Raw genomic sequence first — 26,943 nt, forward strand, 5'->3', positions numbered from 1 at the left:
AATTTTCGAGATTTTCCTGTTTTCTCTGTATAATAACATGTATATTACTAATATTTCTGGATTTATTCTGTATTCCATATTTTTTTTAGCAAACATTCTGCGAATAAGTGCAAGAATAATTAACATTTTTCTGCTAGTGTAAACCTCCGCATGAAAATTATATTTTTTTGTTATTGTAAACTTTTCTTTACATCAACTCTTCATTTTTTGCATACCTCACTACAAAGACAAATACGATTCTTTTTTTTGCAATTTTATGACCAGCGCTTTTCTGTATGCCCCCTCATTCTTTGACCATTATTCTTTTCAATTTCCCTACTTTACGGTTCATTGTTGATGACAAGGTAAAAACGATACGACAGAAGAAAAATAAAAAAACAAACCAAAAAAAAGCAAAATAAACTTGTATACCGATATATTGTAGATAGTACAAAAATAGTTTGACGTTACAATCTTTGCAAACCAACCCAACACAATCGTTTGGCGTTTTCTGTAACAAATTTGGCACACTTTTCACATTTTGCCTCTGCTGTTGAGGTTTCGCAATATAAACTTTGTTTTATATTATAGTTTAGTTTTTAATTTAGTTGTTGTAATTAAATTGTTTTTTTTGTTTAGTTTAGGTTTCTATGTTTTAGTTTAATTTCTGTAGTTAATCTGTCATTGTTAATCTTTTTTTTTCTGTTTTTAAACAATTTTCTGTTATTTTTCTTTCTTTTTTTGGGATTTTGTTGACATGCTTACTTTTTTTTTGTTTTTTATTCTCAGATAACAAATTAATACATGTATTGACCCCAATAGTTTAAAAGTATTTATTTTCAAAATATTAGATACACTACGGTTACACTTTGTAGTTGTTGTTGGTATAGTCGTTGATTTGTTTTATTTTATTTTTTTTGTGTTTATTTTCCAATTATTTAATTGTTGATTAAAGTCTTTTTTTGCTTTTAATTGACGCCCACCATTTTAGTGACAGAAATTTGAATTAAATGTATTGAATAAAATGTTTAAGTGAATTGAAAGAATGAATTGTTTGCAACAATATTAGGAAAGCTTTAAAAGGAAAGATTTGAAAAGTATTCTGAATAAAACATGAACTCTCAATACACAATTTTGGAATTCTGGAATACTCACATACGGAGTATTCCTGTTTACTCCCTGTGCAATTTTTCATAAGGATGAAAATTTGCCTCTTTGTAGGAGACACATAGGAAAGCTGTTTTTTTTAATTTTATTTAATTCAGTTCATTAAATATTTTCTGAATCAAAGAATTTGCAATAAAATGTCAACGATTTAATTTTGCATATTTTGTTTTCAATACCGAAATTTTTGCATATTTTGCATGTTTTATGTCGATTCATTAAAATGTAGGATTCCTATTAGAGCAAAATGTCTGTCTATCTGTATTATTTTATTGCAGATTCTTTGTGATACTGCAGAGCCTAAGATTTGTTTTAATTTTGTTTTTAATTTTCTCTATAAACTTTAAACAGTTTGCATACATTTTGTTATGTATTTTGTAGGTGTAGTCTGCCTAATCTGGTAATCGATTAATCTGTATTTTAATACAAATTAATACCAAAGCTGTTAGCTATACAGTTTAGCACTGATTTAATTATATTTAAACAGATTATAAAATCAAAAGAACAAAAGAAGCAAAAGTAAAGCTTGCAAAAATCTACAAACATCTTAGTAAACACATGAGTAACTTCTAATTGAGGCTTATAATTCTCATTGAGTTTAAGTTTTTCTTCAATATAAGTTATTTCCAAATTTCTTAAAGCTTTTAAGGAAAGTTTTCGGCAAAATGCGCATAAAAACTTTCCTCACAAATAGAAATAAGATTTAGTATTGGTTAAGTCTTCTTTGTAATTACTTTATCATTACTAGACTACTTCTAAGTAATGCAAACGGTATATAGTAGATATTGAAAAGTGTGTTGTTAATTAAGTAAGTCTTTACCCAGTGTTTTTGTGAAATTAATCAGGAATTTCAAACAATACTTTGATTGCAAATTTATTATTTAAAAACCTCAAATTAATATCGAAAATTTCAAAACTAACTGAATGAGATTGGCGAGGTTTTTTTTATAAGGAATTTAATATTTTGTTGTATTTAACCCATTTTCGAAATTAAATGCAAATTTTCGAAATTGCAGAACATATAAAACATACAAAACATTGAATTAAAACTAATACTTGAAGAAAATATCTTATTGTCTTTAGTGAAACCAAAGAAAAAAATAGTGGATCTCAGAATACACCTGGAATTGGATTAAAATTAGTAAGGAAACCAAGGGTGAGTTAAAAATCGGAAACCCGGAATTGCAAAAGAAGTACTCTGAGATAATTCACAAAGTCAAGGAAAGCGTCCGTAGTTCCAACCAATTAGCTGAAGATGCACAAGAGGCTTTTCACATAAATCATATTAGAGACTTTAAGATAGAAAAACAGATGAGAAACAAAATGAAAGAAAGGGACGACATTTCTCACATAAAATAAGAACAATAAGTCCAGATAAGATACCTCTGGAACTGTTAAAAGCAGACCCAATCACAGCGCAAACATTTTAAACACTGGGTAGAAAAATCCTACCCAGAGGACACCAAAGAGAGTAATTCAAGAGATGTATTCTCTCTTTGCTTTGGTACTTTTTCGATGGCTAAAAATCATTGCCTATTTCAGGATTTACATCTAGAAAATGTACTAAGAAAATACTTTTCACGAAAAGTACTAAATTTATATTTTTATCTAAGGTGCAATTTTCCATCGGAAATGTAATTTCACATGTTTTTGCATATTTATGAAAAAGTACCACAGAAAAGTACTTTTTGTAAGTACAAATTAAGAATTTTTAGGATTTTAATTATTTTAAAAAAGTACTTTATACAAAATGTATACATTAGCGGAAAAGTACCAAAAAGTAATTTTTGCAAAAAAAATCTAAATTTATATTATCTAAGGTCTAATTTGACTACTATTTGTAAAAAGTATAAAATTAATTTTTTATTACAATAAAAATAAAATTAAATATAAATATACATATTTATAATGTTTTTTAAAAAGTACCAAAAAAGTACTTTATTCAAAAGTGCCAACAAAATAATAGCTATAAGATGTATTTTGTCATTTTTGTCGTTTTTGAATATTTGTGAGGAAGTACCAAACAATTTTTTTTTGTGAAAAGATTTTTTTTTTAATATTTAAAAAAAATGTAGCACTTTATTTTGCTACTTTTTTTAAATATTAAAAAATTAGAGGAAAAGTCATTTTTCCAAAAAGCACTAGATTTATATTATTATCTATTTGTGAAAAAGTACCAAAAAAAAATACTATTTGTAAGAAGTATCAAAAAAATACTTTTTACAAAATGTATATATTAGCGGAAAAGTACAAAAAATTAATTTTACCAAAATATTCTAAATTTGTATTATCTAAGGTGTAATTTGACAAGTTTTTGCATATTTGTGAAAAAGAACCAAAACAAAAAAAAATACTATTTGTAAAAAGTATCAAATTAATTTTTTAATACAATATCAATAAAATTAAATATAAATATAGATTTTTTAAAAAGTACCAAAAAAGTACCTTTTACAAAATGTTGCATATATTAGCGAAAAAGTGCCAACAAATTAATAGTTATAAGATGTATTTTATCATGTTTTTGAATATTTGTGAAAAAGTACCAAAAAATTATTTTTTGTAAAAAGTACCAAATTAATTTTTTTATTAGAATACTCCAAAAATTAAACATAAATGTATGTTTTTTTATATTTAAAAAAAAGTAGCAAAGTAAAGTGCTACATATTAGCGGAAAAGTACTTTTTACAAAAAGCACTATATTTATATTAATATCTATTTGTGAAAAAGTACAAAAAAAAATACTATTTGTAAAAAGTATCAAAAAAGTACTTTTTACAATATATTCTATATATATGCAAAAAGGTGCCCACACAATTTATTTTTCCAAAAAAATAATAGTTATTGTAATATAAGGTGTATTTTGTCTTTTTTTTGAATATTTGTGAAAAAGTACCAAAAAAAATACTTTTTTAAAAATACCCATAAAATTAAACATTAATATATGTTTTTTAATATTTAAAAAAAGGTAGCAAAATAAAGTGCTACACATTAGAGGAAAAGTTCTTTTTCCAAAAAGGTCTAGATTTATATAATGTGAAAAAGTACCAAAAACCAAAAAAGTACTCTTTACAATATATTCTATATACATATGTATATGCACAAAGGTGCCCATAAAATTAATTTTTCCAAAAAAAATAATAGTTATTATAATATTTATAAAGAGTATTTTGTCATGTTTTTGAATATTTGTGAAAAAGTACCAAAAAAATACTTTTTTAAAAAAAGTACCTAATTAATTTTTTATTCGAATACCAATAATATTAAACACAAATGTATGTTTTTTAATATTTAAAAAAAATTTAGCAAAATAAAGTACTACATATTAGCGGAAAAGCCGTTTTTCCAAAAAGCACTAGATTTATATATAGCCCAATCATGAATATAAAATCCGTGGCAGTTTTTTCCCTTTTTCCATTTTTAACACTGAATTTGAATAGGAAAAAATGGGAAAAGTAAAAAACTCCCTCGGATTTTTTATTCATGATTGTGCTGATTATTATCTACATATTTGTGAAAAAGTGCCAAAAAAATACTATTAGTAAAAAGTATCAAATTAATTAATATAATCTGCCATGTTTTAGAGTATTTGTGAAAAAGTACCAAACAATTAATTTTTGTAAAAAGTAATAAATAGGTATATTGATTTGACTGCGTAAAGTGGGAAGAGAGTAATTGAAAAATTCTGGGAGATTGGATTAATTGGAGATGCTAAACATAAATGTCAATGTCGAAGCAGTAAGTGAGAGTGTTGGTGGACAAGAATTGCAAATTTTGATATGTTTTCTATTTACTGAAGATTTGCATAAAAAGTTTAATTGATTAAGGAACTAAATGAAGCTAATGGCCATGAACAGGAAAAAGAGATCGAGCAAAATCGTCTAAAGCGATGAAGCACCTTTCACTGCGGAATTTGGCTGGTGTCATCATTGGACCATATTTCTTCGAAAATAAGGCCGCGATCTGATAACAGAGTTCTCTCGACCAAAATTTTATATTATTGATGAAGACAATATGTGGTTACAAAGATGGTGGACATGCCAATTCTATTACATCATGAGACATATTGTGGTCGTGTACTGTCTCGTTTCGGTGATTTGGTCATGTGATTTATCACCATTGGATTTGGAGATCTTTCTAATAAAACATCAAATAAATTTATAATAACCTTATTCTAGTAGAGTATTGAAATACTTCGTTAGTCATCATGACGGATTTGATCAAACTATTATTTGATCATAAATATGATAAAGTCATACAAGATCGTTATAATTTATTTTAAACTGAACTTAATATTTCATAAAAACAGTTCCGTTTACACAAAAGACTTATAATAAATTAAGAATATTAAAAGGAAGTGTATTGCAGCACTATGGTTACAAAACATTGCGTTTTCCACGATTTACATCCAAAATTACATTTGAATTTTTTTGCATTTTATACTTTTAATTATATTTTAATGTGTTTTTCTTTGTTTCTATACTAACATAATTACATTGTTAATGTTTTTGTTATTAAAATTTCGTTTTTTATTATTTTTTCACACCAAAAAACTTTACAAAGTAAAGTTTTATGTAAAAAACTGTGTTTTTTTTGCACTAAATTAATTATGGTACGTTTACACCCTATAATTAATTTAATTAATTACAACATCCGTTTCCCGTTCTTTTGTGACACTCTTTACGATTTAATTTTTGCGATATGAACGCGCCAAAGAACAATTGTCAACTGTTTATGGGCAATTGAAAAACAAAAAGAACAATTGAACAAAAAAAATTTACAAAATAATGAAAAAAAAACTAAAATAATCTGTTGAAAAAAAAAGAATCTACATAAATACAATAAGCGTAGCGTAAAAGAATAGAAGATAAGAACTTAAATTGTTTGTTAAAAAATATAACAGACCTTATGATATTCAAATGAGAAACACAAAAACTGATATAACTGCACTATGAAATCTACTCCAAAACAATAAAGAGTATTTCAATATTAAAACTCCCCTTGATTTAATATAAAAAAACAAAACACTCAACACAAAATGAGTTTTATCAGGGAAATAAAATAAAATATAAAATTGACAAGTACTTACAAAAAATTCATCTTCTATAACAGGATCGGCCAACATTTCAATGGCCTCGGTCATCGAGCGACATGTACGATTCGTATTCTTTTTCTTCTTGAGCTTGCGTCCCAGCGTGGCCGCATCACTGAAACGATGCAACAATTTCTCACGCTTACGCACGGCCAAAGGGCTGGATGTTGAACTGGCATGACACAGCAGTGAGGAGTAATTATTGCTGCTGGATGCCGCAATTGTAGAGACATTTGCATAGAAATTTTGCGCCTGATAGTGCGTAGGAGCTGTGAGAGACGAAGTGGTAGACTCTAATTTGGTAATGAGATTGTATTCGGATTGTGGGTATTTACTGGGTATCGAGTTGTTTGTGGTGGTCGATGAGGTCGATGTTTGTTGCAATAGAATGGGCTTTGGTGGTGGTGGTGGCGGAGGATCTTTCATTAGATTCACACGTCGTGGTGCCGCTCGGGGCAGAGTGGACATGGACGTGCTGTTGGTAATACCACCATAGCTGACAGCTCGACGATTGCGATCGTTTTCTTTGTCTCTGTAAGTAAAATAAATAAACAATGGAAAATTAATTGTTGATAAATTATCTGTTATCTGTAAATTTATCGTAAAAAAATTATTTTCATAAGAAAATCAAAATAGTATCATAGTGATAAAAGCATCGAATATTGAAGATACTAAAGTATCTTGGAGATACTAAAGTATCATGGAGATACTAAAGCATCAGAGATACCAAAGTATCTTGGAGATACTAAAGTATCTTGGAGATACTAAAGTATCTTGGAGATACTAAAGTATCTTGGAGATACTAAAGTATCTTGGAGATACTAAAGTATCTTGGAGATACTAAAGTATCTTGGAGATACTAAAGTATCTTGGAGATACTAAAGTATCTTGGAGATACTAAAGTATCTTGGAGATACTAAAGTATCTTGGAGATACTAAAGTATCTTGGATATACCAAAGAATCTTGGATATACCAAAGAATCTTGGAGATACCAAAGTATCTTGGAGATACTAAAGTAGCTTGGAGATACTAAAGTATCTTGGAGATACTAAAGTATCTTGGAGATACTAAAGTATCTTGGAGATACTAAAGTATCTTGGAGATACTAAAGTAGCTTGGAGATACTAAAGTATCTTGGAGATATTAAAGTATCTAGGAGATATTGAAGTATTTTGGAGATATTAAAGTATCTTGGAGATACTAAAGAATCTTGTATATACTAAAGTATCTTGGAGATACTAAAGTATCTTGGAAATACTAAAGTATCTGGGAGATACTCAAGTATCTGGGAGATACCCAAGTATCTGGGAGATACCCAAGTATCTGGGAGATACTCAAGTGTCTGGGAGATACTCAAGTATCTGGGAGATACTCAAGTATCTGAGAGATACTCAAGTATCTGGGAGATACTCAAGTATCTGGGAGATACTAAAGTATATTGGAGATACTAAAGTATCAAGGAGATACCAAAGTAGCTTGGTGATACCAAAGTATCTTGGAGATTCCAAAGTATCTTGGAGATACTAAAGTATCTTGGAGATACTAAAGTAGCTTGGAGATACTAAAGTAGCTTGGAGATACTAAAGTATCTTGGATATACTAAAGTATCTTGGAGATACTAAAGTATCTTGGAGATATTAAAGTATCTAGGAGATATTGAAGTATTTTGGAGATATTAAAGTATCTTGGAGATACTAAAGAATCTTGTATATACTAAAGTATCTTGGATATACCAAAGTATCTTGGAAATACTAAAGTATCTGGGAGATACTCAAGTATCTGGGAGATACCCAAGTATCTGGGAGATACTCAAGTATCTGAGAGATACTCAAGTATCTGGGAGATACTCAAGTATCTGGGAGATACTCATGTATCTGGGAGATACTCAAATATCTGGGAGATACTCAAATATCTGGGAGATACTCAAGTATCTTGGAGATACTAAAGTAGCTTGGAGATACCAAAGTATCTTGGAGATACCAAAGTATCTTGGAGATATTAAAGTATCTTTGTGATACTAAAGTATATTTGAGATACTAAAGTATTTTTGAGATACTAATGTATCTTGGGGATATCTTTGAGATACCAAATTATCTTTGAGATACCAACATATTTTGGAGATACTAAAGTATCTTCGAGATACTAAAGAATCTTGGAGATATTAAGGTATCCAGGAGATACTAAAGAATCTTCAAGATACTAAAGAATCTGAAAGATACTTTAGTATAAATAATCAAAGACTGCGATTTCTTTGAAGTTTTAACTTTAGTTACTGCAATTATATTATTACATATCCTCATGTAGTAGTTCTATTGAAAATATTTCAAAATGAATAAAATTACGCTACCTATATCTCTTTCTCTGCACTGGCGGACTAAAATAACAATTCGGGGCAAACGGTACAAAATAACCCAACTGCGGAGATTGAGCTGAGATACAGTGCTGCTGCTGGTCTTGGAATTGTTGTTGTTGCTGTAACTGACGCTGGTAAGGCGAATTCATATAATGCTGATATGTTTGCAATTGAGCAGAATTCAAAGAATTCGAACCCATCATCAGAGGCAACGATATTCTTTGTTGCTGCGTTGACGTAGCCGTAACATAAGGATTAAAGAATTTCTTATAGTATTTGATTTGTTGATGATGTTTGCGTAAAATATTATTATCAATAGAAGAGGTAGTTGATTCGGTAGAGTTGAGTGAACACTGGCTGCCATAGTTTTCACCTTGAAATTCAAGTTCATCGTTGGAGGAACACTCAGGTACAGTGTAGCAGGTGAAATTATGAGCTTGATAGTCGACTTGAGCCATGGTTGAGAGCAGTTGGTTGACATTAATTAATTTGGTTTTTTTATTTAGATTTTTTATTACTGCTCAGTTTTTTGTTGGTAGTTTGGTTGTTGTTACACTTAAGGCAGTTTTATTTCCGTTTTATGTTTGGTTTTTTTTTAGAGTCATTAGTTGTCAGTTTTCATTCTCACGTTGTTTTAGTTAATTAATTTTCATTTGTTATTTTGTTGGTTTATTAAAGCTTTTTGTTTTCAACGTATAATTGCTAAATTTGTGGCAAAAAGTTACAGTTAGAGTTGTTAGTTAGATTTATATCTTTGAGTTACTTGGGTATATTTTTTAAGTTTTTAATCAAAATTATGCTTTATACACTTTGAACATTGACAAATCATAAGAGGTATTAATAATTTTTTAATGTTTTTTTAATGGAGATGCCTTCAGAATATTGAATATACCTTCAGTATCTTGAAGATGTCTTCAATACCTGGAAAACTCCTTCAGTACCTTAAATATGCTTTTAGTAACTAGAAGATACCTTTAGTATCTAGAAGATTCCTTCAGTATCTTGAAGATACTTTTGGTATCTAGAAGATACCTTTAGTATCTGGAAGATACCTTTAGTATCTGGAAGATACCTTCAGTATCTTGAAGATACCTTCAGTATCTTGAAGATACCTTCAGTATCTTGAAGATACCTTCAGTATCTGGAAGATACTGTCAGTATCTAGAAGATTCCTTCAGTACCTTGAAGATACTTTTGGTATCTAGAAGATACCTTTAGTATCTGGAAGATACCTTCAGTATCTTGAAGATACCTTCAGTATCTTGAAGATACCTTCAGTATCTTGAAGATACCTTCAGTATCTGGAAGACTCCTTCAGTATCTGGAAGATGCCTTCAGTATCTGGAAGATTCCTTCAGTATCTGGAAGATACCTTCAGTATCTGGAAGATACCTTCAGTATCTGGAAGATACCTTCAGTATCTGGAAGATACCTTCAGTATCTGGAAGATACCTTCAGTATCTGGAAGATACCTTCAGTATCTGGAAGATACCTTCAGTATCTGGAAGATACCTTCAGTATCTGGAAGATACCTTCAGTATCTTGAAGATACCTTTAGTATCTTGGAGATACTTTCAGTATCTGGAAGATATCTTCAGTTTCTGGAAGATATTTTGGAGACATATTCAGTATATTGAAGATACCTTCAGTGTTTTGGATATACCTTCAGTATGTTGAAGATACCTTCAATATCTTGGAGATACCTTCGGTATCTTGGAGATACTTTCGGTGTCTTGGAGATACTTTCAGTATCTTGAAGATACCTTAAGTATCTGGAAGATACCTTCAGTATCTGGAAAATACCTTCAGTATCTGGAAGATATCTTTAGTATCTTGAAGATACCTTCAGTATCTTAAAGATTCCTTTAGTATATTGAAGATACCTTCCGTATTTTGGATATACCTTAAGTATCTTGAAGATATCTTCAGTATCTGGAAGATATCTTGGAGATATATTCAGTATATTGAAGATACTTTCAGTATCTTTAAGATGCCTCCAGTATCTTGAAGATACCTTCAGTATATTGGAGATACCTTCAGTATCTTGGAGATACCTTCAGTATCTTTAGGAGACTCACACAATCTTTAGATACTGCTAGTATCTTCAAGATACGTTTAGTATATTCAAAGCTACTTTTTAATTTTTAGTTCCATTCCGTGTCTTTGAGGTACTTGCATATATTTCTATCTCTTAAGATACATTGGTATCTCCAAGATTCTAAATTTGATTTAAATTTTTATTAAATTCATTCTAGCCAAACACATCTGTATAAAATACTTTTAAATCATTTGTTTATAGAACATTTTTTTCCATTTATTTGTATTAAAGAAATTCTTTTCAATTTTCTGGGAAATTTAAGAAAACAAAAAAATAAAATCAATATTTAAACCGCCATGTCTGCAGCATTTATGGTTTATAAAACAAATATTTCAATTTGCCAAAATTTTTTTATTATTTATTTATTTATTTTAATGTGGGTTTTTGTTTTGTTTTACTATTTACTGAAAGCAGAAAAATCACACATTTTTTTTTTTGTAAAAAGTCTGAAATGAATGTAAATTATTTTTATCTCATTGAGTCATTCATAATTTCTGGTCACTGCACTGCACTAATCGCTTGATGTGCACAAATGCACCTTACACTCTTACCGCTTTATTAATCATATTGAAGAGTTAGCAACAAATGTGTAAATAATAAAAAAAGAAAAAACTAAGTTTGTCATAAATTAAATACAAAAGTGCTTTTAAGCATTAAGTATATTTTTAATAGCATAATTGGGTATCTGTGTATTTTCAACAGATTTATTTTGCCCTTTTTTTAATACATATTTGTATGGTATTTTATAAATAGCGTAAAATGGTAGGGAAGTTGTTTTTAGGAATTTGTTTTTAATGTTTATTTAAATAAGTTATAATAGGGGAGTGAAATTATAATAAAAACTCTATCATAAGTTTCCGCATTAAAATTAATTTTTTTTATCTATCATTTCCCCCCAAGTGGAAAAAGGGCAGAGTTTAAAAGTAATGCTTTAGAAAGGCTAAATTAGAATTCTAGTTAAGAGTAAATATTAAAATTAAAGCGTTTAAATATGACAGCCTTGCAAACAGTATTTGGAAAGTTTAATACCTCTTTTATGGTCATGGCTAGATTTGGACGATTTTGGGGGTAGTAAAGGGTCTTCCAATAGGGAGTTCTTAAATTTGACAGATGATACTTGACATATTGCTGAAGCTACATCTGTCCAATTGGCTGTCATATATTCAGTTTCTATTGCCAAATCACCATGAACGGATATAGCGTTCAACAATATGATACAATTGTGGAATGGAAATTAAATGGAAACTGACTCTAATTTTCATTAAAAAAATCATCTTCTGGGATGAAACCCATTTCTGGATTCACATGAAATCTTAGCTCTTACTGAAAGACCCTTTAGTTTACAAATTATGTGTTTGCAATTGTTTTCATGTTTCGAAATTTTCCCTACAAAATAATTCCTTTAAGTCTCTGCTAAATTCTATAGTATTGCAGCCAAAAGTGAGACGAGAGATCATTGAATGCAGCATTATGAATGAATATTCAAATTGTAAATTTTCCTCCCGGGTATAATTCGTTGGGCCACATTTAAAAATGTGTCTCCATTTTGTCTGTTTTGTGGTTAAATAGGATAAAAATATTGTTATAAAAGGGTTGAGTTTGAGTGTGCAAAGAGAATTGCAGTACAAATTATATTTTCATTATAAAAATCACATTTTTTTTCTATTTTTTTGTGCCGTCACATTTAATATGAGGTTTTGTAAACATATTTTTGTGTATGACAAAAATTCCTTGACATTTTAATTGGTTTTTAAGGGGATTTGTTACCAGAGATAAAAACAATTTGGTCAAAAGTGGAGATTGTTTAAGGGGCGATAAAGCTGGTAATGTATAATGAAGGAATAGAGTAAAAACAGATGCAATAGAAATGCACAGCACACAATGGGACAGAATCAAAATTTTGGCGCTATGGGGCTCAAAGTAGGGTAACTTCGACATGTAAAATTTTTAAACACGTGCTGATTTTTGCTGTTTTTTGGGGCGAAAAGGTGTCTTAACTCTTTTTTTATACCCTACACCACCATAGTGGGGAGGGTATAATGCGTTTGTGCAGATGTTTGTAACGCCCAAATATATTAGTCTAACACCCACCTTAAAGTATACCGATCGAATCACTTTCTGAGTCGATTAAACGATGTCCGTCTGTCCGTCCGTCTGGCTGGTCGGCTGTCTGGCTGTCCATGTAAACCTTGTGCGCAGAGTATAGGTCGCAATTTTGAAGATATTTCGATCAAATTTGGTACATATTATTGTTTCGGCCCAAGGACCAAGCCTATTGAAACTGGCTGAAATCGGTCCATTATATCACCTAGCCCCCATACAAATGTCCTTCCGAAATTGGACTTTATCGGTCATAAATGTTTAATTTATATATGTATCTCCACAAATTTCGCTCCAAATAAGTTTTATATATACAAAATTCATTTCATCAAATTTTGTTACAATCGGTCCATAATTAGTCATAGCTCCCATATAGACCCGCTTCCGAAAATCACTTTAACGTGCAGAAATCGCTTAAAAATGTTGGTATACACACAAAATTCAACATAGTTATCTTTAATATAGACATAAATCACACAACCTAATTTCATGGTGATCGGTCCATAACTGATCATAGCTCCCATATAAGGCCCACTTCCGAAAATCACTCAAAAATATAAATTAATGAAATTTTAAAAGAAACATTTTTTTTGCTCTTTTATTTAGTGTAGGGTATTATATGGTCGGGCTTGACCGACCATACTTTCTTACTTGTTTTTATTAAAACAAATCTTTCTTTAAGGACATATAACAATTTTATGTTTTTCTGTAAGTTATCTTTACGGAGAACATTTTATTATAAAAAACATGTCCTTTTTTTGAATATGACGACGCTACGCCTTTCGGAATTTGACCTATTTTTTTATCAAAATTTCAATTTTGGGCCACATGTTCTAAAATCTCGAAGTAGGGATCAGAAAACTGAAAGCAGCATTGGAAACATTGATTTGTTTCCTATTTATCCCCAAAGTATTTTCCCAGCCCCGAAGGAAATGTGAACCCTATGGACAAAATTTTAAAAAATACCATTTTTTACCAATTTTCGCTTTAATTTTTAGGAATTGCGGGATTCCCTTTGATCTTTTGACAAGATTTTGTTTACACTTTGTTATTTAGAATGACAAATTTTAAAAATGTTGAACATTTTATTGAGTTTTGTTAACAAATAAAGATTTTATTACATATTTATTGAGTTTATAAAACTAACATTTGTATCAAAATTTTAATAGGACTGTTTCATCCACAATTTGAATCACATTTATTCCGAACTATTTTTTTTTGTTGTTTAGATAAGTTAGTTTTTGGTCTTACAAAAAAAATTCAATTCTCAAATTAGATTCAAAAATATGCCATTTTAAAACTCCGTCCTTCAAAAATATTGTACTTTTCTCAATACATAATCAGTCCCAATATGAATAAAAAAATCCGCAGGAGTTTTTTTCCATTGAGTTTTTTTCCATTGAATTTGAATAGGAAAAATGAGAAAAGGGGAAAAATTCCCGGGTAATTTTTATTCATAATTGGACTGAATGTCATAGATAGGATTGAAGCAAACACACACACTTTGTTTTATTTAAATTTAAAGATAGAAAAAGCTTTATTTCAATAAAAATTTGAAAGAAAATTAAAAATATTCTTGCTTAAGCAAATTTTTTAGAATATGTAGGAGATATTTTACAAAATTCGTACTAAAAGATACTTTTGTATCTCAACAAAGATTTCTTTTAATTTATTTAAAATCTTTCAAAAACATTTTAGAACTTTTGATTTATTTAGTAAATTTTTGAATTTATTTACGTTAAACTTGTATTTAGTATTTAATACATTTCGTTAATAAAAGATACATTTGTATCTTGCTTAAGCATTTTGCCATAAATTATATTTATTTTCCTAAGAAAAACACTATTTGTTTGTTTAGTTTTAAATTAGTTATAAATACAATGTTTTATTTAAAATTCGCATTAAAAGCTATACAATTTATTTGTATCTATAAGATATTTAAACCAAACCATTTTAATTCACTTGTTTAAATGAAAAGGAAAGTATTTTTATAAATTTAAAAATATTTGAAATATTTTATTTAGTAGCTTGTTCATGTTTCAGCTATTTATCAACAGATGTGCTTAATTTTTATTATACAGAAGAAGACAGATACATTTGTTTTAGTACGGATTTTTGTTTAAAAGGTATTAAAATAGTTTACAGTTTTATTATGATGAATAATATTGTGAAAATGCTTTTATAGTTTATGGCTTAATTTCAAAATATGCATTTATTTTATTTGTTCTTAAAATCAATAAGATTTTTTCCTAAGAATTTGTTGTTTTTAAAACGAAAAAAAGTACTTTTTTTAGCAACCTCGTAATTTTTTTTTATTTTGTTTGTTTTATGACGTGTGATGATATTTTGAAATACTTTGTTTAAATATTGACTATGTTTGTATTCTTTTTGGTATGAAATGAAATATTTGTATCTTTCAGTTTTTTCTTGGGAAATTTCAGCTGACAAATTTAGTTTTGAACGTTGAAAATTTATGTTTATATTTATTAATTTGAAATATTTTTATTGTCTGAGAATTTATAGTTTATGGTGACTAATATATATCAGGTTGATATAATGTGAAATCTTAAAGAGTTTTCTTCGATTTTGTTATGACAAATTGTTTATTTCATATAGTATAAACAAATGGTCCATGTATGTATGTCATCACGTGAGAACGGCTGGAGCGATTTGGCTGATTTTTTTTATTCGATTCGAAATTTTCAGGAGATGGTTTGTAAAGAAAAAAATTCAAAAATTCCGGGTAAAACTCGGAAATTCTTTTTTTTGTGAGTCCAGTCTACTGTAATAAAAAAGCACCCTAAAGTATGCAGTACAAATTTAGTTATTTTATTTGCAAATAAATAAGAACAGGCTGATGTGCGTGGGTTGGAGAAACTGGAAGAACTCTAATGCTACCGGGCGATCAACTAGTATTTTATAAAATATAAGTTTGAATATGCGTTTGTATGTCAAATAAATTTTGATATTTGTCCTTCATAATGAAACTTAAGGGCTTTATTAATAATCACGACTATTTAAAGGCTATTGAAATAGAAATTGAACTGCCTTTTTATAAAAGATACTTTTGTATCTCTAAGATACATTTTTAATTTTATATTAATAACTTGATTTCCAGTTATTTTTTTAATATTTTAAATCAGTTATACAATTCATTATTAAATTGGATTGAAATTTTTGTATCTTAATGATATTGGGTGTAAAACTAAAATATCAGATGACGTATCTCTTCAATGCGGTTTTTGTCTTTAATAAATTATATGTCATTTTGAAGGGTACATATCTGTCATATATTCTCACTTAGTTATTGAACATTATAGTGTAAACAACAAAGTTTTTTTGCTTCGAATTTTGTGCCAACAAAGTGTCATATGCGGGAAGATTTGCATTACTTTTTTAATTTGAAAAAAGTGTAGCCTAAGCACTTTTTCAACGTGCGAGAGATGGTTTGTTCGGTTCAGAAGTGGTGATTTTGACACGGAAGACATCGCCCAGGCCAGCCAAAAAAGTTTGAAGATCAAGAGTTGAAGCCATTACTCCATAAAGATTGTTGTCAAACTCAACAAGAGCTTGCAAAATCATTGGGAGCTACTAAAGCTGCAATTTCAAAAAGTTTGCGAGCAGCAGGATTTATCCATTGGCTACTACACGAATTGAAGCCGAGAGACCTTTAAAGACAATTTTGCATGACCGAAATTAAGCTTAAACACTATAAAAAAAATCAATTTGGACCGAATCATTACTTGCAATGAAAAATGCATCCATTACGATAACCCGAAATGTAAGAGATCGTATGTGAAGCCCGGCCAACCAGCCGAATCAACACCAAAGCCAAATATCCATGGCGCTTAGGTAATTCTCTGCAAAAGGGTCCTATATATTACACAGGTCAACCGGAAAAAAGCTTCACTAGCCACTACATAGATTTGATGCATCATGATTACAGAAGTATAAAAAAAGTAAAATTTTTTAAATCTATCGATAGATTTTTTTAAAATTTTTTCTTCTAAAATTGTGAATTTTTTTAGATGTTTCTCAACATAATTGATGATAACTCAAAAAGGGTTAGTCCGATATTATTGAAATAAACTTAGAAAAGTTCAAATTTACATAATCTTTAATCCGTTTATATATTGCGTTTTAATCGACTCAGTAGTTTCGGAGTTATAATAACAAATTGACTCAAAAAATATATTTTTTAAGTGAAAATAGCAAATTTTTGTGTTTTAAAAAAATCATGAAAAATCGAAAACGGCTGATATTGTTCAGGTTTATTACTTTGTCTCAAAGCCGCATATAAAAGCAACAAATTGAGATATCGAACATAGATATCGCTTGATTCTTTTCGAATTTATTTACAATTAAGTGAATTCGCTCATTTTCACAAAATTTAACTTTTTTGTTTGATATACATAAAATTGAGTAGTTAATGTTCTTCTTTCGATTGATTGAATTTTGAAAACATTCTCCCCATGCTATGTACAAAATTTCACATAAAATTTTGATTTTTTTTTAAATGTTTCTCAACATAATTTATGATAACTCAAAAAGGGTTAGTCCGATATTATTGAAGTAAACTTAGAAACGTTCAAGTTTGCATAACCTTTAATCTGTTTATATATTGCGTTTTAATCGGCTTAGTAGTTTCGGAGTTATAATAACAAATTGAAGCAAAAAATATATTTTTTACATGAAAATAGCAAATTTTTGTGTTTTAAAAAACTCATGAAAAATCGAAAATGGCAGAAATTGTTCAGGTTTATTACTTTGTCTCAAAGCCGCATATAATAGCAACAATATGAGATATCGATCATAAAAATCGATTGATTATTTTCGAATTTATTCACAATTAAGTGAATTCGCTTATTTTCAGAAAATTGTATGTATTCTTTGAGTGTAAATTTTGCATGTGTTTTGTTTTTGTGTTTTGTTCTTTGAGTGTAAATTTAACATGTGTTTTGTTTTTGTTACAATTTTTGTTGCATTACGCTTGGCAACATGTTACAATACCTGTTAAAAACTACCTAGAATGAAGTGGTTGGAAAGTTTTGCCTCACTCGCTTTATAGTCCAAACCGTGCCACATTCGAATACTATTTGTTTCGATCGATGCAGAACGTTCTATCTGGGATAAGCTTCTCTTCAGAACAGAGTATCTGAAACTGACTTGATTCGTTTTTCTCAAAAGATGAGCAGTTCTTTTGGCGCGAAATCTATAAGATGGGAAAATATCATAGCTAACAATGGCCAATACTTTGAAGAAATTTATGTTGTACAAATGTTTTAAAATCAAAGCTAACAATTTGAAAAAATCATGCATTTTTAAAAGATTTTCTGGATTTTTCAGCGGTAAAACTCAATTTCAATAATAAAACTTATTTTTATGGCATATGATTACATTTTGAGTCAAATTTAAATAAAAGATACAATTGTATCTCAAACATTATTGTTTAGGTTTTCACGAATTATAGCCATTTTCAATATTTTTTAATTATTTATGATATTTTGTTATTTATTTATATGGTTTGTTTTTGGCCTTAATTTAGAAAACATACTTTTGTATCTCAAAGTTTTTGTTATGGATTTTTTAGCAGAAAAATAAAATTACACAAATTTTTAGAGCTGAAGATCGAATTGTTCGTCAAATTTGAGTAAAAGATACTTTTGTATCTTAAAGATACTTTCGTATCTCAAAGATACTTTTTTAATTTTATGTTTATTTTAGGATTTTAACATAATTTTTTATTTATTTATGGAGTTTTGGTGTTAATTTTGTGTTTATGTTCTGATTTTGGCTTTAATTATAAAAAAGATAATTTTGTATCTCAAAGATATTTTAAATTTTTCAGCAGCAAAATTAAATTTATTCAAGACTTTAATGAATAAATATATTGTGAATGCTTAAAATCCACTTTTTAGTACAATATTAGAAAAAGATACTTTTGTATCTAAAAGATATTTTTTAGTTTTTTTATTAATTTTAAGTTTATATTATATTTATTAATTATTTATAATATTTTGGTTTTAATTTGGACTTTATGGTTTAATTTATGTTTCAAATTAAAAAAATATACTTGTATTTCAAAGATAATTTTTGCATTTTCTGCAGTAAACCTAAATTTACAAGAAACTTTAAAAATTAAATCTAGTTTAAAGTGGTAGAACAGATTTTGAGTCAACTAATGATAAAAGATAATTTTGTAGCTCATAGATACTTTTTCTAGTCTTGTATTAATTAATCTTTTAAATTTGTATTAATTTTATGATTTGGTCACATTTTTTACTTATTTACAATATATATTTCAATTTAAAATCAGGGGTCTGCTTTTACACTAAACCACATTACAGATACATTTGTATCTCAAAGATTTTTTAAATCAAATTTATTTCCATTTTTTTTATTAATTTATGTATTTTTTGTGTATTTAGAGATAAAGATACTTTTGTATAATAAAGATTTGTTTTACACATTTACATTGATTATGTTTAATGCATAAAAATAAACCTAAAATTGTTATTCAAATTTTAGTAAAATTGTTTTATGCTAAATTCCCAATTTTTAATTTGATAAATTCACTGAAATTTATTGTTGGGGGATAAGCTAGTTCCTATGCGCATTTCACTCAAATGATTTGTTCCTTATCTGCTCATTATATTAAGCTTGCATTATTGATTTCACAAAAAGATACATTTGTATCTCAAAGATTTTTTAGATATATTGTATTTTAAATACTTTTTGCGTTATTTTAGGGATCTAACACATGTGTATGGCTTTGGGTTAGATATTTTCTGTGGTTCATATAAAAATATAATTTTGTATTTCAAAGATACTTTCACATCTTATGTTTTTTTTTAAATTTGTATTAATTTTATCAAATTTTGTCATTGTTTTATTGATTTAAAATATGAGTATGACTTTGGCTTAGATATTTTCTATGGTTTTTATATAAAGATACTTTTGTATCTTTAAGATATTTTTAGATTTTTCATCATATACTTCTTTAAAACACAATTCATTATATTTCAAACGTTTTTTTTTAATAATTAATATTTTTTGAGATTTCAAGGGAAACAATTGGAACACCCATTGACTTTCTCATATATTAGGCCAAATATCAGCAGGACCAAATCAACAGGTTGTAGTAGTGCTGTCTAGAATATTGACAACCTGCTGCTTTTAGTCTAATGACACATGTCAAATGTATGAGAAAGTTATGGATACAATAGGGCTTTGATATTTTCATATATTTAAGATATTCTTATTATGTGTTATTTCATTTATATCAAACATTTTAATGGCTTTAGACAAGTACTTTTTTACATTCTTATAAAAACATTCTCTTGTATTTTTTTTTCGCTTTCTGTTACAACATGTTTTGCATTGTATTCCTTTTATTTAAGCTATTTTTATTTAATCTCTTTTCACACTTCACTTTGGATTTGATTTGATTTTATGCTTGTTTATCTCTAAATTTGTTTGTTCACAACTTGTCTGCCTTTTGCTATAAATATATTTCACGCTTTTTACAAAACTTCACTACTTCACTCTGAAATTGCATTTATTTTTGGAGATTTTCGCGTAACGGCACGTTTCGAATATAACCAACACAATTCATGGCTGGCAATTTTCAAAGACAAGGCGCCTTAAAGTCATTTTGTTTTCACTGGATTTTCTTTCATTTTTTTTATAGTTTTAATCAAAATATATTTATCTTAATGTCTTTAGACAAACACACACAAACTTATACATCCCGTATTTGAAATTATTTTCGAAATTTTCTAATTTACAGCTCGCGGAAAAACTCGTGCCAAAAAAAAATGTTTAGCAACAGTTTTGAATTGATGTTGTATTAGATAGAAATACTCATTAATTCCGGACGTCTGCAGTTTTTAAATGCCTTGTTTTGTTTTCATTTTACTTTTTTCTGAGCGCGTTTATTTGGGCAGACAGGCAGTCAGGCGGCGTTACACAAATGTTCTGACCGCGAGCAAATTTTCAACTGATTCTCTACAAAATCTTTAGCCAAATGACGGCGGCGGAAAAAAGTCAGCAAGAGAAAAAAAGTAAATAAATAAATAATCTCACTTTTTTTGCCTATAATAATGCTGTTGTTTTTGGTTTTGGATGATATTTTAAAAACAAACATGCAACATACACCCAAACTCTGTCGAAGAAAACAAAAATATCCCCCTTTATTTCTGATTAACTAATGTGCACGCTCGCTCTCACACTCTCTTTCTACGTTCGCAACAATTTCCCTCCAACAACAACAGCAATAAAAACATTGAAAAGCAGAAGAAAAAAATATTGTTAAAACTCACGAAATTAAATGAAAAACCTATTATAAATAATAGCTGGTCCGTCCATCCGTTTGTCCGTCTGTTTGCTGTTCATCCATTTGTCCCATAAAACTGGTGGCTGCCAAGCGCCCATTTAATGTGTCACACATTCACGGTAGCAAAAGCCAGAGCACAGTGGCAGCATAAAGTGACGTTTACCAATGACCGCACATATTTGTAAATATTTATTTTTATACTCCTTTCATCATAATTTTTGCCGTCTTTTTCTTGCAGTTTTCTAATTTTCGTTTTTCTTTTGATTTTATCTCTGCCACAAGAGTTCCCCCAGTTAAAGAAAGGAAAATAAGCAATATGTTTGCGAAAAAAATCGTAATAATAAACAATCTGCCTCTTGGCAGACTTAAAGACGCACGTTTATTATTATTACAAGTTTATTTTTTTTTACCCTGTTCATGTCTCATGATCCCATTGTCTTTTATATCGTTTAATTGCCCTGTAGTTGCAACAGGCGGCAGCAGCAGTGCACATTGGGAAAGGAATAACAAAATCAACACATTTTTAAATAGTTATAAATTAATTTAAGAACCTAAGTTTTGAAAAATATAGAAAAATGTTCAGTATAACAGTTTTTCTGTAAAAACACTCTTCTGCATAACAGTTTTATAAAGAAAAAATTTCAGAATAACAGTTTTTCTATAGAAACATATTTTTTGTTCCTTAAAAAATAGTATAACAGTCTCCCAATAAAACAAATGTTCAGTATAACAGTTTTTATAGAATAATTTTCAGTATAACAGTTTTCCTATAGAAAAGTTTTCATATTCACAGTTTTTCTATAGAAAATGTTAAGTATAACAGTTTTTCTACAGAAAAATTTTCAGTGTAACAGTTTTTCAATAGAAAAATGTTCAGTATAACAGTTTTTTATAGAAAAATTTTCAGTATAACATTTTTTTATAGAAAAATTTTCAGTATAACAGTTTTTCAATATAAAAATGTTTAGTATAACCGTTTTTTTCTACAAAAAAGTTCAGTATAACAGTTTTCCAATAAAAGAATGTTCAGTAAAACAGTTTTTCAATAGAAAAATGTTCAGTATAACAGTTTTTCAATGGACAAATTTTCAGTATAACAGTTTTTCAATATAAGAATATTCAGTATAACAGTTTTTCAATAGAAAAATGTTCCGTATAACAGTCTTTCAATAGAATAATGTTCCGTATAACAGTCTTTTAATAGAAAAATTTTCAGTATAACAGTTTTTCAATATAAGAATATTCAGTATAACAGTTTTTCAATAGAATAATGTTCTGTATAACAGTTTTACAATAGAATAATATTCAGTATAACAGTTTTACAATAGAAAAATATTCAATATATTTGCTTTTCAATAGAAGAATTTTCAGTATAACAGTTTTAATGTTAAGTAAAACAGTTTTTCTATAGAAAATGTTCAGTATAACAGTTTTTCAATAGAAGAATGTTCAGTATAACAGTTTTTCTACAGAAAAATATTCAGTATAACAGATTTTCAACAGAAAAATGTTAAGTATAACAGTTTTTCAATAGAATTATATTCAGTATAACAGCTTTGAATAGAAAAATGTTCAGTATAACAGTTTTTCGATATAAGAATATTCAGTATAACAGTATTACAATAGAAAACAAGTAAGAAAGTATGGTCGGTCAAGCCCGACCATATAATACCCTACACTAAGTAAAAGAGCAAAAAAAAATTTTCTTTTAAAATTTCAATAATTTATATTTTTTGAGTGATTTTCGGAAGTGGGGTTATATGGGGGCTATGACCAATTATGGACCGATCACCATGAAATTAGGTCGTGTGATTTATGTCTATATTAAAGTTAACTATGTTGAATTTTGTGTGTTTACCAACATTTTTAAGCGATTTATGCACGTTAAAGTGATTTTCGGAAGCGGGTCTATATGGGAGCTATGACTAATTATGGACCGATCGTAACAAAATTTGGTGACATGAATTTTGTGTATATAAAACTTATTTGGAGCGGAATTTGTGGAGATACATATATAAATTAAACATTTATGACCGATAAAGTCCAATTTCGGGAGGACATTTGTATGGGGGCTAGGTGAAATAGTGGACCGATTTCAGCCAGTTTCAATAGGCTTGGTCCTTGGGCCGAAAAAGTAATATGTACCAAATTTGATCGAAATATCTTCAAAATTGCGACCTGTACTCTGCGCACAAGGTTTACATGGACAGCCAGCCAGCCAGCCAGCCAGCCAGCCAGCCAGCCAGCCAACCAGACGGACGGACGGACGGACATCGTTTAATCGACTCAGAAAGTGATTCTAAGTCGATCGGTATACTTTAAGGTGGGTGTTAGACTAATATTTTTGGGCGTTACAAACATCTGCACAAACGCATAATACCCTCCCCACTATGGTGGTGTAGGGTATAAATATTCAGTACAACAGTTTTTGAATAGAAAAATGTTCAGTATAACAGTTTTCAATAGAATAATGTTTAATAATAAAATATAATAGTTCAAATTTTGCCTTCCTGGGATTTTAAAAACATTCTGAGAATTTAAGGGATTATTATTTTTTTATATAAGTTTTAAACAATTTAAATTTCTGGGATTTTAGTAAATTATGTTAGGAATTTATTGTCATTTTCTGCAAAATGACAATAATTTCTAGAAAATAATCAAATTAAAATAGAATTTGTTAAGTTTATTTGGCAAGTTTCCCCTTCTGGGATTTTGGAAAATTGTTTTGGGAATTTACGATTTTAGAAAAAAAAATATGTTGGGAATTCACGGGATTATTCGATTTTTTATTAATATAAAATATTTTTCTAGAATGTAATCAAATTAAATTAAAATTTGTTGAGTTAATGCAAATTTTCCTTTCTGGGATTTTGGAAAATTGTTTTGAGAATTTACGGGATTATCAAAAAAGTTTATTAATTTAAAGTATTTTTCCAAAAATACAATTTGTCTTAAATAATAAAATAAATAATGATTTATAGAATTTCTTTAAATTTCCCATTCTTTGATTTCTGGAAAACAATTTGGGAATTTAAGGGATTATAAATTTATATATTAAACCAATATAATTGGTAATAATTACAGAACAAAACTAAAATTTTAGAAATTTCTTAAAAATTTTTCATTTTGGGATTTTAGGAAAACATTTTGGGAATATATGGGATTATCACTTTTTCTATTTCTGTAAAGTATTTCCACAAAAAATAAACATTTCTCGAAAGTAAGACAGACAAAAAATAATAATTTTTTGAATTTCTGAAAAATTCCATTTTTTGATAATTTTCAGTTGACACAAATTTCTCTTTTCTAAATACTGAACAGATTTTGAATTTTTAAAATTTTTTGAAATTTACCATTTTGGGATTTTAGAAAAATATTTTGGGAATTTACGGGATTTTCAAATTTTTATTTAAACAACATATTTTTGGCAAAAATTTACAATTTCTCGTTATTAATAAAATAATAAAAATTTTAAAAAAATTTAAAAAAAAAATATTTTGAGTTTTTGAAAATTTAAAATTTTAGGAAATAATTTCAAAATTTTTAGAATTTTTTTTGTAGATACAAATGTTTAGTATAACAGTTTTTCTAAATACAAATGATCAGTATTTCTTTTTTTTCTATACAAAAATGTTTGGTCCAACAGTTTTTCTACAGAAACATATTCAGTATACATTAAATAATTTTTTTTCGATGAATATTTGTTGACAAATATTACTATATTCCAGCCCATTGTGTAGCATTATTATCAGCAAGAAAACAACGCAAATAGGCACCTACATACTACATTCTCAATCATACACTTATTATTTTGATACAAATCCATTCACATCTCATCTGTAAGTATTTCCGACGTACTCACAATCATATATATATGCACATTTTATTTTTGAACCGTTGACAAAAGGGGGGCTGATAAAGGTAAATTTTCGCTCTCTCACAATCAAATCTTTATAGTAGAGACTTTAAGATTCTTTTAAAAATGATCATAAAATATACATGAAAATTATTTGTGTTTTTTTTTTTTTTTGTTTTTATCTCCCATTGTCAGATTTATGAATGAGAATTAAAGCAATTGAGCACAACAAATAAAATAAAACAACAAACAAATAAATGAGTATATTAAATATAAATAACACAACAACAACAAAATAAAACAAATGTCATTCTGTTTATGACATTTAATGAAGAGATTTAAATAAATTTATTAAATTAAAGAATGTGCAGAAGAGGAAACGATTGTTTTATGCTGAAGCTGAACAAGATCTTAAGAATAATTTAGAACAAACACCTTAATGCTAGACATAAAACATTTTTAAAATGATAATAAATAAATGTTTAATAAGATTTTAAGCTTTTTTTTAAAAAAAATATAAATAATCTAAAGAGTTTTGAATTTTTTATTGTAGAAAAGTTTGATTTTTAAGATTTGGAATTATAAAGGAATCTTAAAATATTACAAAGCATTAGGAATATAGCGTTGATTTTTGTACCCTACACCACCATAGTGGGTAGGGTATATTGAGTTTGTGCTGATGTTTGTAACGCCCAAAAATATTAGTCCAAAATCCACCTTAAAGTGGGTAGAGCTTTCATGAAACTACTGGAAGGAAGATGAGGCTGCATAGCGGTATGAGAAAAAAAAGATGGAAATAAATCTGTAACTTCTAAACCCTTAGTCCGATTTGAATGAAATTTTACATGCGCACAGACGAAGTGTTGTCGAGGTGTCCAAGGTGTCCTACTTTTCCCAAAGTAGGACACCTTGGGTATGTTCAATTTTTAAACCGATCCTATTTCTTCGGCTGTGTTCCGATTTCAAAACGATCACATATATATAATCTCCTCGTCGTAGCTATCAATTATCTCTTATAACTTAGGAGATATTCGCATTTGAAAATTAAATTTTCATCATTTTTTTTTTCATTCATTTTTCATTTTACCCACCCTACTCCAGTTTTTTGATAACAGCGGATCCAAATATTTCCCGAGTTTCTCCATTTTTCTTTTGTTGGACTAACAATAAATTTATGTATGAAATATAGAAAGAATTGTTTAAAAATCATGACTGAGTCCAAAGTTACATGCATTTGAATTTTAAAAATTTTAAAAAGGCGATTTTTCGCTATTTTTTTGGGAAAAAAGTACTATTATTCTTTTTAAGTTATCTATAAAATTACTAAAATGATGTATAAAGAATTTGTACTTTTTAAAAAGCTAACTTTACATCAAATGTTTTAAATTAAAAAAAAATTGAAAATTTTTAATACCGAGGGGACCAGGTCCATTCAAAGAACGCCTATTTTTTAAGTAAAATTCAACTTTAGAGCAAAAATTCTCAAATCGCATACTCGATATCAAAATATAGTAACCCATTTTACATGGCCCAATATGTTCTTAATTATTGTGTAAAGGGTTCCGATAACCCCGCCCCTGGTATGGATATTATAGCCTAAAAACTAAAAAATCCCATTTTTGGGATTTTTCAACACTTTTTTGGGAATTGCGGGATTCCTGATTACAAATTTAAAAATTGGTATTCAGTTTTTCATTTTAAATCGAAAAATCTATATTAGCGTAAAATTTTGTTAAAAAATATTCATAAATAAAAATTTTATTTCAAATTAAAATATTTGTATCTTTGCAAAAACTCAAAAAAAAAAAATTTTTTGTCATATTTTTCAAAAAAGTATTCCATGATTTTTTTAGTTGTAAAAAGTTATATATATCCTTGAAAAGTAGACAAAATTCCCTATGCGTTGACATATAATATGTCTACATTGTTCTTTTTACGTGGCAAATTAATTTGGGAAAACTTAACAAC

General features: G+C 28.2%; 1 protein-coding gene across 9 annotated transcripts in view; it reads right to left on the reverse strand.

The window, feature by feature from the left end:
* Positions 1 to 26,943, reverse strand: part of pyd (polychaetoid) — a 313,355-nt gene that overhangs the window by 116,310 nt on the left and 170,102 nt on the right. For 7 of the 9 annotated variants that reach the window (XM_065505888.1, XM_065505883.1, XM_065505880.1 and 4 more), the window contains exon 3: positions 6,230 to 6,764. In XM_065505888.1, coding sequence (XP_065361960.1) covers positions 6,230 to 6,764 — 535 coding nt within the window. Of the gene's footprint in view, positions 1 to 6,229; positions 6,765 to 8,580; positions 9,116 to 26,943 lie in introns of those variants that run through there. The other 2 variants (XM_065505892.1, XM_065505923.1) reach the window with 2 other exon arrangements.

Source organism: Calliphora vicina, chromosome 1 (assembly GCF_958450345.1).
Source record: "Calliphora vicina chromosome 1, idCalVici1.1, whole genome shotgun sequence".
Lineage (NCBI taxonomy): Eukaryota > Metazoa > Arthropoda > Insecta > Diptera > Calliphoridae > Calliphora > Calliphora vicina.